The sequence below is a fragment of the Dama dama genome, chromosome 21, assembly GCF_033118175.1.
Source record: "Dama dama isolate Ldn47 chromosome 21, ASM3311817v1, whole genome shotgun sequence".
Taxonomy (NCBI): Eukaryota; Metazoa; Chordata; class Mammalia; order Artiodactyla; family Cervidae; genus Dama; species Dama dama.
In genome coordinates, this window is record NC_083701.1 from 41,294,769 (window position 1) to 41,313,435 (window position 18,667).

At 38.5% G+C, this 18,667-nt stretch overlaps 1 protein-coding gene across 2 annotated transcripts in view; it reads left to right on the plus strand.

The window, feature by feature from the left end:
* Nucleotides 1–7,455: 7,455 nt before the first annotated feature.
* Nucleotides 7,456–18,667, plus strand: part of ZC2HC1A (zinc finger C2HC-type containing 1A) — a 50,148-nt gene continuing 38,936 nt past the window's right edge. For both annotated transcript variants that reach the window (XM_061123535.1, XM_061123534.1), the window contains exon 1: nt 7,456–7,557. In XM_061123535.1, coding sequence (XP_060979518.1) covers nt 7,542–7,557 — 16 coding nt within the window. In that variant the 5' untranslated portion in view covers nt 7,456–7,541. The remainder of the gene's footprint in view (nt 7,558–18,667) is intronic.

The following is an 18,667-nucleotide window of genomic DNA, read 5'->3' on the forward strand; positions in this document are numbered from 1 at the left end:
TCTGCCTACCTAAAAGAACTATTTTGAAAACTATATCATTCATTCACATCTATTCACTCATTTAGCAAATATTTATGTTTTAAATAAATATTTATTAAATATTAAAAAACCATCTGTTGAAATATTAAACCAAGTTTCTCTAAAACAACAGTGTCCTACAAAAATGTGGAGAATTATCAAAAGCACTGAATAAATAGCTGGTATTCTGTATAGTTGTTATCAACTCAGGTACTACTGGACATGGGCTGGAATAACTTTTAATAACAGCACTTGTTCATTAAATTGGCACTGCTATCTATCTATAAAGGAGTCTTTGGTCAGGTTCCCTACAAGCAAGGACTAAGAGGGAGAGTCTTGCAGCAGTGATTTGTTAGGAGACTCTTCTTGAGTGAAGGAAGCAGGTAGGGCAATAGGGAAGAAGAAAGGTAAGCAAGGATATAGTCTTACCTGAAGACTACCTTGAGTCAAAGGTTAATTTGTGGTACCCCAGAGTTAGTCAGTCACTGCCTGTGGGCTGCCTCCCTGATGGTGAGACCATAACCTCTCAGGGGAAGAAAGTAGCCATGGGTTACCAGCCAACATAATTAACAAGTGGGGCTGGGTGCACCTTCCAGTATAAACGGAATCTGAGAACAGGGCAACAATAACCTTTAGTATAAAGTGCCAGCGATGTTCATAAAAATAACAGAAGCACTGCAAAGGTGTTCACAACTTTCTGACTCCTCAAGTCAGACTTACTAACATCCACATAGTCTTTTACAGAATTCAAATGCTCTGAAAACTGCTTCTCCTTAATATATAAAAATTAAATTTCTATGAATACTAATATCTTGTTATATGGAATTTCTCTTTCTTATATAAGTTTTATTATGTTTTGAAAACAGAACCAGAGAGATTCTTATTTCTGTTTTGTTGATTATCTGTCAGCTGCTAAGAAACATAAATGTGAATAGGCTTAAGCAATTCTGTTTCTTGGAAACAGCAAGCAAACAATTGTTGGATTTATATGATAAAATTAGGTCAACAATATACTCAACTTACACTTTTGAAATGTATTCTAAGTAAAAAGTAAGTAAACAGAATAATGTACTTTCATTGTAAAACTGTAAAAAGCAGCTTTTCTAGAAAGATAGGTTTGCACAAGTGGGAGTTTTTATAGATAGTTAAAGGCAGGTAATTCTAATAACATGTGTATCCACAATGAAAATTAGAGCTTTAGTTTTTCACTTTTACCTGTTAATTCTCAAGGCAAAACCAAGTGATCAACTATGTTCATAGTTAGCATGTGTTTATATGGTGAATTCGTAAATAGTTTTTTCCATTAAAAGGTAGCTGCAGAAACTAGAGGATCTAATTGTTTTAAGAAACAGAGCCATAAAGCTTTTAAAATCATGAAGAAGTGCCAAGGTACTCATTTAGGTGATTTAAAAATGTTTCTTCTTTGTTCTTAGTATAAATACCCTGACATCATCATCATCATTATATAATATTTATTTGTAATACTTTACAACACTTAAAGGAAACTGTTTTAAAGGTTGTGAGACGCTGCTATGATTATGATTAATAATAAAGCAAGGGGAAAAGGACTCAGTATTTTTCTGTTTCTTCTGTTTTTCTTCCTCCAGGTGGGAAAAGGAGCATTTAAAAATACTTTGTTTTCCTGGCAACAAAGGGAAAAACTGGATAAAGCTGACATTCATAAAGTCTCAAAATGTTCTGGGCATTGGTTCCTATTTGAATTTTTAGAGTTACCTCATAACTTAAAAGACACTAGAAAAAAATGTTGTTGTTGTCCTCTCTACTCTGAATTTAAATTGTCTCCATTTTCTTAGAATTAGGTTTGGCTACACTCAGAAAAGCGTGTAAACACATACCCTTATAATCTAGAGGTGATGAGAACTTTCATGAAAACTCAAGGGCACATTTCATAAAGAAAATATATTGATGGACTTTTGACAAAATTAAAGTTAAGGATTTTTGATCAATGACAGGCATCATAGACAAAGATATCCAATATTTGACAACCTAGAAAAATATTTTTGAACTGATCAAAATCAGCAAGGCTTAAAATCTAAAATATACAAAGAAACTTACAAATCCATACCAAAAAGATGAGAATCACAACATAAAACAGGGACACATGTGTGCATGCTCAGTGAATAAGTCATGTCCAACTCTTTGTGATCCCATGCACAATAACCTGCTAGGCTCCTTTGTCCATGGGATTTCCCAGGCAAGAATACTGGAGTGGGTTCCCATTTCCCATTCCAGGGGATCTTCCTGACCAGGATTTGAACCCTTGTCTCCTGCATTGGCAGGTGGATTCTTTACCACTGAGCCACCAGGGAAACCCCATAAAACAGTGATTAAATTAGACAATTCCTTGAAAGTCAAATATGAATTAGCAAATACATGACGAGATTCCCAACTCTTGATTCTCAGTAGACTGGCAAAATTTAGCTCTAAGCCAGTATTAAATAGATACAGAAAGATGGATACTCTTAAACAGTGCTAGTGGCAGGATACAGTGGTACAGACATTGCAGAGAACAATCTGGGCATGCTTACTGGAGATGAAGGTGAGCCAGTAATCCATTCCAGGGATGCATCCCAGAGAAACCTGAGCCCAGGGTCATAAGGGGACAGTCACAAAGATGTTCATTGTAACTGCAAGTTAGAGGAAGCTGGGCGCCTATCACTGCAGGAAGGAGTAAATAAAATGTGGTATATGTATTCGGTAAAATACATTTCAGCACTTGCAAGCAATAAACTAGTGTTTTATACAGTAGAATAGGTGAATCTCTAAATAAATGTTTATTTAGAACCAATTACTTTTACAAGCTGGACCTCAACATCTAAGACTTAATAGCCCATTGAATATATTGTCCTCTATTGCTCTGTATTATGTCTTGCTCAGGCTTCCTCTACTAGATGTTATCTTCCTGGAAACCAAAGAGACTTCTTCAGAGCTCCCTGTTGTGCCTAGAACAGTGTTACATATGTAGGAGTATCTCAATAAGTATTTGAATTAATAGATTTTAATTTCGGATTTGGAATTGTGGTGGTCAGAGATGGAGAGAAGTGATCATAATTGAAGGTTTAAAAAAATTCATCCTTTTGCAGCTAGGAATGAGTTTTGAAAGTGGAGGAGAGCAGAGAATCCTGAAAGAAATGGAGTTCTTTATGGAACTAGAGGAAAACGAAGTAGAATAATCACTTTCACACTGTGAATGGAGTAACCCTCCAATCAATGAAGGCAATTAAGCCTGCCTTAGGATCTTCTTTTCTCCTTCTATTAATGTTTTCTTCTTCAGTACTATAACTACGTCCCTGAACACATACAACTTTTTGTTTTACTTCAGTTTAAAAATAAAACTAATACAAGCTAACTCAGAAGATGGTTCTTCAATCTATAATACTGTTCAGTCCTTCCTCCCCAGATTTAAGAAAAAATATGTCCCTTTTGTTTTTGATGAAAATTATCATTTTCGTTATGGTTGCCAAATGTATAAATGAATTTTTATATATTAAATTGTGGTGGGTCATTTCCTTGGAGACTGTGGAGGGTATTCATAGTGGGTATATAATCTGAGATTCCGACTCTCTTTCTGAAAATGATTTGAATGAGAGACAAAGGATGTCTCTGAAAGGGAAATTGATCTTTGTGTAAGATCCAACAGGAAGTTGGAGCTTTGAAACAAGAAGATATATGTAGCTTGCTCAGCTCTTTGGAAGGTGCAAATGAGATGTGGATGGACTCCAGGGAATGGTGGTTGAAGGGAAAGTAATGCGAAGTGGAAAGAATCAGGGATATGATGTAATCAGAAAAGGGTGCAGTATCTATTTCAGCTACTTAGTAGTTTTGTAATCTGAATAGAGTCAGTAAACATCTCTGAACCTTTGTTTTCTTTTTTTTTTATGATAGGGATATGGGAAGACCTTTAATTCACACTCCTCTAAGAATGTTATCATTAGCTAAAAAGATCACTGGCAAGATAAAAAAAATTATAAATGATAAAAGCTTTGGAACATAGAGGAGAAACTGAGCTTTGTTCATTTTAATGACTGGCTTGAAATGAAATGGGCCTGAAACATAGTAGGTACTCAACTAATATTTGTTAAATGAATATGTCACAGAAAAATGGAATAGATCAAGGAAAAGAAAAGCCAGGAGAGTGCATTAAGACCAAAGAGATTTTTGGGCCAGGGACGTAGCGGGCAGAGGAGGGAAGGCAGATAAGAAATTGTCTTCTTCATCCAGGGGTCAGGACCAGGGAAAGCTGAAGAAGCCAGGGTAGATAAGAGTGTTGAGAGAACATTACTCCTAAAGATTGGCAGGCACGTTTTAGAGAGTTAAGATTCACAGTAGCTATGCCTACACAAATATACCTTGAACAACCAACCTGAATTATCTGAATTTACATTTAAGGTAATTAGAAAGCAAGATGAGGAGGAAGTGAGGAGTCACATGAAATCATCCATTACAGGTGGAATCAGACAGACTAGAGTTTAAATCCAAGTTAATGTAGCTCAGCTGGTAAAGAATCTGCCTGCAACGCAGGAAAACCTGGTTTGATTTCTGGGTTGGAAGGATCTGGTGGAGAAGGCAATGGCTACCCATTCCAGTATTCTGGTCTGGAGAATTCCATGGGGTCACAAAGAGTTGAACACGACTGAGCAACTTTCACTTTCACCATTCACTAAGAGCATAAATATTAGCAAAAATTAATCTCTGAGACTTCTAGAAATCCAAGACTTCAATTTTAAAAGATGAAAATTATATCTACTTTGTAGAGTTGTTTTGAAGATTAGATAAGTGACTATATGAAAAGGGCCTAAAACGTGCCTGATATAATTTTTTCAAAATCATTACTATTATCATTATTATTGTTTTTACTGTAGCAGTTGTTGTTACTATATTGTCGTTACTGTAGCAGTTATACCCAACAGGGTGTGTATCAGCCAATTCCATTTGTGACTTGACTTCAGCTCAAGAACTTGGGATTTGTAAAGTAAGTTAGTAAGTTTTTTCTCTATTTTGGGTTTTTTTCCCCAATGGTGGTTTTTCCTTTTTAGTGCTTGTTTAAAGCACTCCCATCCCCCTCCCCTCCCTGATTCTAACTTTAGTCTTAGCAGCACCAAAGGAACTTTCCCCACTCACTCCAGGGTGGCTAAGTGGCAGGCAAGGCTGTGGGCTGGCCATTTAGACCTAGGATCTCAAGTCTCAGAGGAATCAAAGACCAGAGCAGAACTAGGGGGAGGGGAGGAGTTGAGACAGGCGTGTCTCAAGAGTCCATATCAGAGACAGACCGCACCACATTCAGACACAGTAAAACCACCTTCCCAATAGAGATGGCCTAGTCCTCAGGTGCTTGTTTGTGCCTGCATGCTAAGTTGCTTCAGTTGTGTCCCAACTCTGCCACCTGTATTGCTGATCCTGTACCTGACACCGGTTATCTCTCTGTTCACACTGTTTGCACTGTTTGCTGAACCCAGGGTAGGCAAGGTGCCAGCTGCGGCTGGAAGGAGACTGGAGGAACCATGGGAACTGCAGACAGGTTTATTCTCTCCCGCCTGGCACAGTAGCCATATCGCAGTCTTTCTCCTGGCTGCCACAGCAGCCATAGCAACAGCCACAACATAACCATAATGAAGCCATAACATAACATAACCTCATGTAACATAACCATGACATTTCTCCAATGTATCCCTAATGCAGCAGCAGCCAGGGCTTTCATGTTGAAGCCCGCATAGGCCCACCATACAAAGTAGCTCATGACCAAGTGAGTACCTCCTGATGCAAATGTGCAGCGCTATATGTGACTTCGGCTGTTGCATAATGATGCAAAGTCATTGTTTATAGAACATAGGTGAGAAGGCTCTGAGAACATGGGGAGAGAGAGCCTAACTGACACCATCTTGTTAATTTCCCCACACCACCCTATGGACTGTAGCCTGCCAGGCTCCTCTGTCCATGGGATTCTCCAGGCATGAATACTGGAGTGGGTTGCTGGGCCCTCCTCCAAGAGATCTTCCAGACCCAGGGATCGAATCAGTCTTTTATGTCTCCTGCTTGGCAGCTGGGTTCTTTACCACTAGCACCACCTGGGAAGCCCCAAGTGCTCAGATCACTCATTTACAAGTCATTCTTGGATGGAGAATAGAACTCTTGCTTCATAAAGTCTTCTGGTTTGTAAGTTACGTACTTTTATAAGCAGACAAACTTAGATATGATGTCAACATTTTGCAACTGAACAGAGTAATACGAGAATTCATGTAAGATTTGTTACGGAAATTACACTAACACTGACAAATTGCTGAAACTCCAATACTTTGGCCACCTCATGCGAAGAGTTGACTCATTGGAAAAGACCCTGATGCTGGGAGGGATTGGGGGCAGGAGGAGAAGGGGACGACAGAGGATGAGATGGCTGGATGCCATCACCGACTTGATGGGCATGAGTTTGAGTAAACTCCGGGAGTTGGTGATGGACAGGGAGGCCTGGCGAGCTGCGATTCACCGGTCCCAAAGAATCGGACACGACTGAGCGACTGAACTGAGCTGATACTAGAGTTAGCCAATGAGATGGCTTATTACTGCTAAATCAAATTTTCAAAGACATTTAGTTCTGGGGAAATGTGTTAGACTGTTAAGCCAGAGGTTTTAGCTAGTTTTGCAGTTACCTTTATCCTAAAAGGTTTTGACAGAAACAGGTTTCCATCTGTCATATATAGATTAGTTTCCCCCCTAAACTCCCTGATCAAAAGCCTAGTTTTATGTCACCTCCTCAGTTGGGGCGCCGACCGACTACTTTAGTTCCAAGTCTGGGGCCCGGGAAGGCCAAAAGTAGCCTAAGAGGAAGGTAGCTCTGAGTTTTCCCTTTAATTTTCGGCCCAAGCTTTTCTGCGGAGGAAATTGTTTCTGAGGGCCGAGAGAAATCTCAGTTCCACAATTCCAGATAGAAAGTACTATTTCTGTAGGAAAACAGTCCTAAGACTCACATATCCATGTGTGAAGAGAAAGTCTAGGAAATACACTCCGGTGAAGTGTGACTACATAGCGGGGAATGGAGAGGGTGCTGCTCAAGAGTGTGTAGGACTTGGGGTCTGTTTGCGTGTTTGCTTCAAGTCCTCAGAGAGGGACAGATGGCAATTCAGAACTGCACTTCATTGAGGGACTGCTGACGGGAACCCTGAGGTGCTGAGATATTCTAAACAAAAGGCTAAGGCGTGAGAAAAACAAGGCGAGAGTCGAACAAAGGCCGCCGTTGGGCGGCAAGATGCAATCCAACACGGTGCAGGCTCACCCAGAGAGCCGCCGCTGAAGGGCGGAGCTGGGCGTCCCCCTTGCCGCGGCTGCAGGAGGCGGGCCACCTAGAGGCCCCGCCCCCTCGTAACCCCGCCCCTCCCGCGTCGGACCAATGGGAGCTCGGGATATTAGCAGGTGGGAGGCGCGGCCGGGTTGCTACAGCCGGAGCTGGGCGGTGGCGGCGGTGGCGGGTGCAGCTCAAGGAGTCCGGCGGATCCAGAAGCGTCGGCGCAATGGAGGGACTGGAAGGTGAGGAGATGAAAGGATGTGGGCGGGGCGCTTGGCGGTGGGGTGGCGGGGTAAGGGTCTCCCCTGGACCTCGGTACCGGGTAGGCGAGGGCAGGTTCCATAGTGGTGGACCCCGCCGCTCCTTCGGAGGCCGGGATGATCCGGCTCTCTGCAGCCCCCGACGCGGTCGAGCTGATGATCCTTAGGCTACCGCTCCTCAGACGGTTTATACCTGATGCGCTCCCCCGCCCCACCCCACAAGCCTGACTTGCCCTCTGGTAAACGTCTGCAAATTCCTTCTTACCATTTTCTCGTCTGCCTGACTCCTTGAGTGTCCTATTGGTAGTAACAGCCTCTGGCCAAATTTTATTTTCCTTGCAAAGTGGACTCTCCATTCATGTCTGCCGCCTCCCCACCGCCAGCTTTTGCTGGAGCCCCGGGGTGTGTCTCCCGCCTTGAGCTGCTGATACTTTCCTTGGTTTCCCTAGGTAACCGTTTTTCCATTTCTGCAGCATCTTTTATGGGAGGGGTGCCGAGAGCATCTCCCGAGGAAATGTCACTGGCCAGTTTTAGAGCTGGGACAATAGGTTAACAGAAGGGTTTAAGGGTTTATTCTCGAGGACTCTGTAAGGAAAAGCCGACATTGATTCTTTATCTTTGAGTTTATCTTTGTGCTGTACCAGGACGCCAGATTTTGCTTTGTTCCCTATTCTTTCACTTCTCTGTTCTCCTTACCTATGTTATCCTGTGTGATACAGCATTTGCTTAAAGACAACAAAGGAAAAGAAGAAAACAGCATTAGCAATAGCGGTTTCAAGATTCCTTTTCAAATTGTGTTTAATCCTTCTGATGAAGAATAACCCTAACAGAACTGAGGAATCCTGTTGCAATGATTTAGCTTTTTTCCCTCCTCTTAATTTACATAGATTCAGATGGAATTAATAAACAGTCATTGAGCCCTGTGTATTGTTGCATGCTGGAGAGTAAATTATTTTAGGTTGTGTTATGAAAAGAAAAGTAATAACTGATAACTTTCTGCAGTGACCTAGTCTCACCAAAAAGCAAATGCAGTAATGAGTATGATATTGTTTCATGCTTTTGCTCCTAGGTGACGCTGTCATACTAACCACCTTGAGGATGATAGATCATCGAGACCTGTGATGATTTTCTATTTGTGTGCAGCTGCAGTGTACTATAACAAATGAAGTTCTTGTTCTTTACTTATTTAATTTATTTTAGGCAGATCACTCAAAGTTTCCATGAAATAGGGATTGTAATGGTATTCCTTACTCAAGGTGTTTTTGTTTAGAGAACTCCTAGAGACAGCTTATTATTATTATTATTAATGAATTTTCAAACATATGGTGGTATTCTAGCATAGGATCTTGGGTCCTGGATTTCTTATGAAGTTATTTTAATACACATACAGTGCTTTAGAATGATTTTTCTGAAGCTTTATTTTTCTATTATTTCATTTAGCATTTGTAATTGAGGCAAAGATCTTCATCTGACTTTTCATTTATTTATGCTAAGCATCTAAAGCAATGTCTGATACAAAGTAGGTATTCAATAAATATTTGTTAGATAAATGACTTTGTCCATGAGAGGTCCTGGGGATGCAGGAAAAAATAAAAAGTCAAAGCGCTCTTCTCATTGAGCCTACATTTTAGTGAATCTTATGTTTTAGCAGTGCTGACATTACTTTTGAAATCTTACCATTAATGCTTTTAAAATACAATGAAAACCTATTATAATACTCAATTACATGGGTGAAGAAAAACATGAATTCTGCTGTAATATGTTATGTTATCATGGGTATGTTTTAGGGGCCCAACTTGTGATGTTTCATGTTAAACAGTACTTCTTTATGCGTTTAATTTAAACAAAATTAAGTTGCTACCATTAACAATGTTATGGTGTGTTAATTGTAATGAATTAGTTACAATATATGAAATTATTCTTTTTCTAGAGCAAAACAGTTGAATATTGGTAATTTCAAATGGTAATGAATTTTTTTATTTTAATAAAATAAAAGCTCTCAGAGAGTTTTGTTGAAATTAGTGCCTTTCTTTTTCTCCTCTTCCTTTTAAAAAATTAGCCCTTGTTAGGTCTCACTTTATAAAGATGAAATTTGAGTCTTAATGAGGAATTCATTAATTCATTCCTCTGTGACTTCGTTTAATAAACACTGGTACATTGGTATAGTGATAGATAGAGTTTTCCCTTATTGGAAATTAAAATCCAGCATATCAAAGGTGTCTAATGAACCTCATATTGCAGTATTCAGTAGAAAATCTTTGAGAATTTGCTTAATACATACCATGTGTGCTTGTGTGGTTAGTTGCTCAGACATGTCTGACTCTTTTTGACCCCAAGGACTGTAACCTGCCAGGCACCTCTGTCTAAGAAATTCCTCAGGCAAGAATAATGGAGTGGATTGCCATTCCCTTCTCCAGGGGATCTTCCCGACCCAGGGATCAAACCTGTCTCCTGCATTGCAGAAGGATTCTTTACCATAATAATTGAGCAAATATAGTACTGCTTGGCATTAAATTAAAAGGAATTAAACCCATGTTTTTAATTGAAGCCAGTTAGCACGACTGAAGTGACTTAGCAGCAGCAGCAGCAGCAAACTAAACTTGATTGTAAAATCAGAAAATATATGTACTCCTGAAAAATTTTATTGAAGATTATCATACTCTTGGGGCTTCCCTGGTAACTCAGCTATTAAAGGATCCACCTGCAATGCAGAAGACCCCAGTCCGATCCCTAGGTTGGGAAGATCCCCTGGAGAAGGTATAGGCTACACATTCCAGTTTTCTTGGGCTTCCTGGGTGGTTCAAATGGTAAAGAATTCAAGTGCAATGAGGAAGACCTGGGTTCGATTCCTGGGTGTTTCAAATGGTAAAGAATTCAAGTGCAATGAGGGAGACCTGGGTTCGATCCCTGGGTTGGGAAGATCCCATGGGGAAGGGAATGGCTACTCACTCCAGTATTCATGCTTGGAGAATTACACGGACAGAGGAACCTGGCAGGCTACCGTCCATGGGATTGCAAGAGTTGGACACAGCTTAGCGACTAAACCACCACCATGCGCTATAGGTATGTCTAAAGGCAATAAAAGTCATTCTAGACCTGGGAAAGTTCAATCTCTTTTAAGCTTTTCATCTGTGAAATGGAGAGAGGACAAACCCTAAGCAGGTTTTATCCATATGTATTGTCATTCCTTTCATGTGTTGATAAGTCATTATTAACAATTGTGACAGATCTTCCTGCCTAGTCCTCTTTTAGACTGCTAAAATTAGTAGGGCTTAGGGTACTGCCCTCTAAAACTTGATTAAAGTTTGATTGCTCTTTTCTTATGTAGCTCTTGATGTAGTTGAAGAAAGCCATGCTGTCCCTTTAGGGGTTTTAGTTTGTTTTTCCCTAATCTAAGCACTGATTTAACTGATAACTCATCATCTTTACTAATTTATCTTGATTCATTTTTTTTTTTTTTGGTACTGACTTTAATGCCATATTATTTTAATAGCCAATGTATTGGATGGATCTGTGCTTGGATCCTTGCTTTGTTTCTTTTTAGCTTTGGAGCTAATACACTCCAATCTACCTGAACTATATTAAGTATTAAATGATGTAACATATATTAAGCATTTGGCAAACTGCCTAGTACATAGGAGGCCCCTTTAGTGCTTGTTTATTGGATGGATAAAAATCCCAGGAAGTGTGTTAGAACCATAAGAGTGGTTCAGTATAGGTACAACATAGCAGACTTGGAAGGGGTTGTGGGCAGTCTCACTAGATAATGGTGGCAGCAGAAAAGGTTGGAGAAGGGAGAGGCTGGAAATGTGTATATGTGATAAAGATTTGAACTAAGGCAAAAGCAGCAGAAATTAAGGGGATATAGGTATAGAAGACATTTCTCTGATGGAGAGATGAGATAGAACTGCTGGATGTGGGAGGGAAGAGGAATCAAGGAAGGATAAAGCAGTTGTGTAGCTTGGACTAAGACGTAATACTATCTTTAACCAAGAGAAGGACAAGTTTGGAAGATGAGGTAATGATTTTGGCTTTAAAAATGTTGTATCTGTGTGGTACTTGGGGCATATCTGGTAGAAAAGTTTTATAGCTGCCTCTAAATACCTATCTGGAGTTTTTAGTTTAGTAGTCATCAGCTTATTAGTGACAGAAAATAGGTATGTTTGCTCAGCGAAGCTATATTTAACAAGATGAAGAAGAAAAAAAACTTGGGGGGACTGATGCTTTAAGGTTGAGCAGGAAAGGAAACTAGAGTAGGGGGCAGGCAGTCTTTAAAAAGGCTTAAAAATTGTCAAGAAAGAGAAGTGGAGGAGAGTGAATATTTACTGAGTATGCTGTTGCACTTTGTATTCTTAGAGACCTAGGTACTAACCAGGTGCAACCCTGCTGGCTTGTGAAATCTGAAACACTTGGGCTTAGGAGAAAGAAAGATCACTGAAGCCAAGAGAGAAAGGGCTTTAAAGATAGAGGGATTGGTCAGCAGTGCCTCATGATATAGGAAGGTCCAGTAAGGTGAGGATTCAAGAGGCATTTCAATTTAACAATTAATAGATTAATGGTAATCAGTTGCTTCTGTTTCTTAAGGTCTTTGTCTCCTTATTGAAGAAACTTTACCTGATCGTATCTACTTCCCAGACACATGCATAGTATTATGACTGTCTTCTGTCTGCTTACTCTGTTCTGTTTTTCTGTCGTTGCACTGTGCTTTTCACTACAAAACATTTTATAAACAGTGTTAGTAGCTCAGTCATGTCTGACTTTTTGTGGCCTCATGAACTGTAGCCTGCCAGACCCCTCTGTTCTTGGGATTCTCCAGGCAAGAATACTGGAGTGGGTAGCCATTCCCTTTTCCAGGGGCTCTTCCTGACCCAGGAATGGAACCTGAGTCTCCCACATTGCAGGCAATTTTTTACCATCTGAACCACTAAAGAAGCCCACATAAACAGGTAAATATATAAAATGTCAGGTAGTGGAAAAAAGTGATTTTTTTTTTTTTCCCCAAAGAGTAGAAGCTTGGTAAGATCAGGGTCTTTGATTTCATCTTGTTTGCCTAATTTCATCCCTGTTTGCGTCCTATTTTCATATTTCATCCTATTTTCATCCATTTCATATCTAATTTCATTCCTGTTTGCCTAATTCCTAGAACAGTTCCTGTCTCATCATAGGTGCTCAATAAGTACTTGTTGGATCAACATATGTGTCTATTTTAATACGGTGTTTAGTCCTGATAAAGCTTGCCTGTATTTCAGATTGGGAGTGAATGAAAGGTAGAGACGAGTTAGTCAGTAAATGTAAGCCAATGTTTCAAAAAATATGTTACGCAGGATATTGGTCCTAAATAACTTTTAGGCACAGAAAGGATTTCTGTTGGGGAAATAACAGCATACTAAATCTCTCTCTCTCTCTTAAGACTGAGGAAGTTCTACTCTAAGAAAACCTGTTTGTTTAATCTAGCGTTTTCCAAACATTTAACCATAAGCAAAGGATTTGAGTGAGGGTGATTGGTAGAGGTAGTGGAAATGACTAGTCAAGTTCAGACTGGATAGGAATGGAAGTACAGCCAGGAATGGGTTATCAGAAAAATGCAAGTCACTCTGAGATCAAGAAAGTGACCGAGAGGTAGATTGTAGAAGCCTGTAGTTAGAGCACTTGTGTATTTTAAGAGTTCAGAGGTGGAGCTTTCTAAGTTCTTTTAGCAGTGGTTGTTTTTGCTGGAGTGCAGGGTGAAGGCTGTGTGCTGAGTAGGTTAAGGGTGACTGTGAAATACTGTGAAATACTGTGAAATACTGAAATCTAGGGTGAGCTGAAAGAGGAATAGCTTACAAGATATTAGAGATCATTGACCTGGAAGTAACTTGATTTTAAAAAAAGGGTTGTGGGGGAAAGTAGTAAAGCAGCTGCCATGTACTTCAAAAGAGAGGTTTATTCTTTTTTTTTTTTTTAACTTTTATATTGGAGTATCGCTGATTAACAATGTTATGATAGTTTCAGGATAGCAAATGGCCTCAACCGTACGTATGCATGTATCTGCATACTGCCCTCCCATCCATGCTGACGAATAACATTGACCTGAGTTTCCTGTGTACATGTCAGTCCCAAAGGTTGGTTTCAGATAAGCAAGTGACCAGTGGTGAAGGGACAGGCATGTTACACAGAGGCCAGAACTATTCTTAATTTATGAGAGTTTTGTTTTGGAAATGTTCCCTACTATTTCTTAACTGTATACATTTTAGAATGTCATAACTATTTTAGATAAAAGCATATTCTTTCATATCACCTATATAATAGTATTATATAAAAATGTCATTTCAAGCCGCCTTATCATGCAGAGCAGATTTTGAAATTGTTCAGTACAGTAAGTCATTACAGAATCAACAGTGTGTTTAGGATAAATTTTGTAAGGAGAGGGTGGCTGCTTTAGAATATTAAGTACTTATTTACTTGGTTCTGCCCTTCAGTTTGAGTGCTTCTATCATCAGTGAGTTATCATCTCTCTCTGCTGTATTTTTATAAGTCACACAGTTCCCTAGCTTTTACCACTCAGGAGAGAGTAGTAGAGTTTGCCTCATGCCCTGGAGAGTAGTATTTTTTATTTTATTGCTTGTGAAGCATTTTTATGTATAACATCTCAGTTGATCCTCTTGAATTTTCAGGTAGATTGAGCAGATGCTATCTTCATTTAACAGATGTTAAACTTGAGGCTACCTATGTGACTACTCATATATTTTCTTATAGTTCATTTAGTGAAAACTTTTCCAACAAGGAGAGAAACATCATGTTCTTTGCTCAAGGTCCTCGCAGATTCTCAATTCTGTGTATAGACAAGTGGAAGTCACTTCCTGGACATCTTGCAGTTGGTCAGTCGGTTTAATCATTCTTATTTATGACCGACTTTCTTTTTTAAATATAACACCAGTAAGGGAGGTGTCTTATTATCCATATACTTTTAAGGGAGATTTTATTAAATAAATATGCTATATTTATTATGGTGTATTAGAGTTAAAAGGTGTGCTCCTAGGTCATTTAATCTTAACGTCCTTATTTTATATAAGAGGAATGTGAACCTTAGAGAGTTTAATATCTTGCCCAGCAAGTCATAGTTCAAAATGACAGAGCTGAGACTTGACTTAGATAAGATGAGACAAATTCCAGTGCCTTTTCTATTGTAGAGAATATTAGAACATTGCCATTAGGACAAACTGTGGCTTCTTGACTGTAAAGCCTAAGCTGCTTATCATGACCTCTTGGTAGACATTCTTTCCAGGGGATGTTGATGCCAACACACGTGACATATTTTGTGGATTATAGGGCTATGCTCTAAAAGAGAAAACTAATTTTATATATATATATATATATATATTTATTTTGAATAACATAATGACTTTTCATTTTTTTAAATAATTTAAAATATTTTCTCTTTAATGTTATTTCCTCTTTTTTATGCCTTTGGTGATAATAATTTTCTTTTTCTTTAAATACAATTTGAACTTGTTTGAAGACTTGTAGGAATTAATCCCAGGAGTTGATTTTATGGTAGTATTCTTGTTGCCATTATATTAAGTTTTAAGCTTTTGTATTAAAAAAAAATGGAAGAGGATTTGATTCTTAGATATAGAGCCAAAGAAGTAAATCATGTAGACTGTTGGCTTAATCAAGCAGTGATTGTATATCTCTACCCTGTGTCACTATTGCTTCGTACATGCTTGGCAAGTAGTAGGGACTCAAGTAGGCACTCACATTATTTCCATGTGTTAACTGATTTTTCTTAATAGTTAATTTTCAACAGATTTTTCTTTGTTATCTATTTAACAAGGAAATACTAAAATATACTTTGAAGCAAGTAGCATGTGGTACTATTCAGTATTTTATATTGATACATTTTTAAATCATTGTTTGGAATTTAAAGGAAGACATGAAAACTATAAATAGGCAAGCAGTATGTAGTATCACTTTGACAGTCCTTATGAAGACATTCTAATCTTCATGTATCTAATGGATTCAGCTGCCAGCAACTGCCTCAGCTTTCTGGATAATTAATGGAATTAAGTGATCTAGATAAATGAAGTTGCTTTGATCTCCCTAAATAACCTAGTCTTTGGTACTAGAAAAGACAAATCAGGCAAAGCTTAGCAATGCTTTTGTACTGTTCACAGCTTAACTGCCACCGTACAGGCATTGACTTCCATCTGAAATGACAAATAGTCATTCTCTGCCACTGAAATAGGGCAGAGGAACACCTAAAGTATGCAAGAACAAAGTGTTCTTCTGTTACTGTTTGATTGTCTTCCCACCAATGTCTGTTTTGATTCTCCTGAGAAGTTTTGTGTGGACTCAATAAATGCCTTGCAACAACATATATATGAAGTCAATAACTGTACTTTTTTCATGAGTTTATTTGTCACTTCTAAAAGATAATGGTTCTCTGACAAAACAGTTTTAACCATCAATAAAATCAGTTCAGTTCAGTCTCTCAGTCATGTCTGACTCTTTACGACCCCATGGACTGTAGCACGCAAGGCTTCCCTGTCCATCACCATCTCTTGGAGCTTGCTCAAACTCACATCCATTGACTTGGTGATGCCATCCAGCTGTCTTATCCTCTGTCGTCCCCTTCTCTTCCCGCCTTCAGTCTTTCCCAGCATCAGGGTTTTTTTCCAGTGAGTCAGTTCTTTGCATCAGGTGGCCAGAGTATTGGAGTTTCAGCTTCAACATCAGTCCTTCCAAAGAATATTCAGGACTGATTTCCTTTATGATTGACTGGTTTGATTCCCTTGCTGTCCAAGGGAATCTCAAGAGTCTTCTCCAACACCACAGTTCAAAAGCATCAGTTCTTCAGCACTCAGCTTTCTTTATGGTCCAACTCTCACATCCATACATGACTACTGGAAAAACCATAGCTTTGACTAGATGGACCTTTGTTGGCAAAGTAATGTCTCTACTTTTTAATATGCTGTCTAGGTTGGTCATAGCTTTTCTTCCAAGGAGCAAGTGTCTTTTAATTTCATGGCTGTAATCACCATCTGCAGTGTTTTTGGAGCCCCCCGAAATAAAGTCTGTCACTGTTTCCATTGTTTGCCCATCCGTTTGCCATGAAGTGATGGGACCAGATGCCATGATCTTAGTTTTTTGAATGTTGAGTTTTAACCCAGCTTTTTCACTCTCCTCTTTCACTTTCATCAAGAGGCTCTTTAGTTTTCTTTGCTTTCTGCCATAAGGGTGGTGTCATCTGCGTATTTGAGGTTATTGATATTTCTCCCAGCAGTCTTGATCCCAGCTTATGCTTCATCCAGCCCGGTCTTTTGCATGATGTACTCTGCATATAAGTTAAATAAGCATGGTGACGATATATAGCCTTGATGTATTGCTTTCCCAATTTATTCAGTAGAAAATATGGTCAGGATACTATGTTTGTCTTTTTAATGAAAATTACAGATATAGAAATAAATTTAGGTGTGGTATTTGGCTAGGAAATAAAATGACAAATTGACTTAGTTATGTAGATCCCAAGGAATACAGTGAGTGTGTGTGTGTGTGTGATGAAATTTGTTATGTGAAAGTACATGAAAGATGCATTACGATAACTTGATTTTGTGAAAGTTGAAGAAACTTCTTTGTTTAATGAATTGTGTCAGATTCATTAATGTCAGATTATCTCAATTTGCTGGTCCAGTGAATCTTAATATTATGTGTATGAACAAATGAACAGTTCACAAAATGCATAGTAACTAGGTGATCTTTTCCTTAAAGCATAATACTTTGGTGGGGACAACATTCTTTTTATTCTAGACTCCCTAATCATATTAGGAAGCCACCTCACTAATCTCCAGTATTATTTCTTCCTTTTTTTTTTTTTAGTTCAAAACCATTATATTGTGGAAAAATAGACATAAAATGTACAGTTTTAACCATTTTTAAGTGTACGGTTCAGTTGTATTAAGTACATTCGCATTGCTGTGCAGCCATCATTACTGTCCATCCCCAGAATGGCCTCATCATCCAAATTGTAGCATCTGTTTTCTTCTTATTTTCCTTCCAGCTTTGTATATGTAACTGACATAGAGCGCTGTGTGTAAGGGATACAGGATAATGATTTGACTTACATATATCATAAAATGATTACCACAGTAAATTTAGTGAACATCTTTCATCTTACATAGTTACAAAATAACAGGAAAAGAACATTTTTTTTTTCCCTTCTGGTGAGAAACTCTCAGGATCCAATCTCTTAACTTTCATATACAATATAGAACTGTTAATTATCTTTGTCATATTGTCCATTACATCCCTAGTACTTAATTTATAACTGGAAATTTGTACTTTCTGATGACCTTCATCCAGTTTCCCATCTTCCTTCATCCCCAATTCTGGTAACCATGCATTTGATCTCTTTTTCTCTGAGTTTCTTTGGGAAGTATAAAATTATTGGGAAGTATAAAGTATTGGGAAGTATAAAGACTAAAACTGTTAATGTTCCTGGTGCAGAGTATAGTGATTTGATGCTTCTCTACATTTCAAAATGATCACCATAATAAGTTTAGTTACTGTCTGTCATCATGCAAAATATTATATTATTGCTGACCGTATTTCCCATGCTGTACCTTTCATACCTGTGACTCATTCATTTTGTAACTGAAAGTTCGTATCCTTTCATTTCTCTCACCTATTTCCCGCCCTTCCCCGCCCCCACCAACCCCAGAAACCATCTGTGTGTTGTGTCTATGACTATGCTTGTTTTATAAGTTTGTTCATTTGTTTTGTTTTTTAGATTCTGTGTGTAAGTGAAAGTATACAGAATTTGTCTTATTTTACTTAGCATAGTATGCTCTAGACTCATCCATTTTGTCACAGGTGACAAGATTTCAGTATGAGCACTGATTCAGTCTTGAGATATTGTATTTGTCCATATATCCATTTTATTGGCATTTAATTGTTCAGGGTAATCTCTTATCCTTTGTATTTCCATGGTGTTAAATATAACATCTCTACTTCCATTTCTAAGTTTTTAATTTGAGTCCTCTTTTTTTCTTGATGAGACTTGCTGAAGTTTTATCAATTTTTTTTTATCTTTTCAAAGAACCAGCTTGTATTTTAA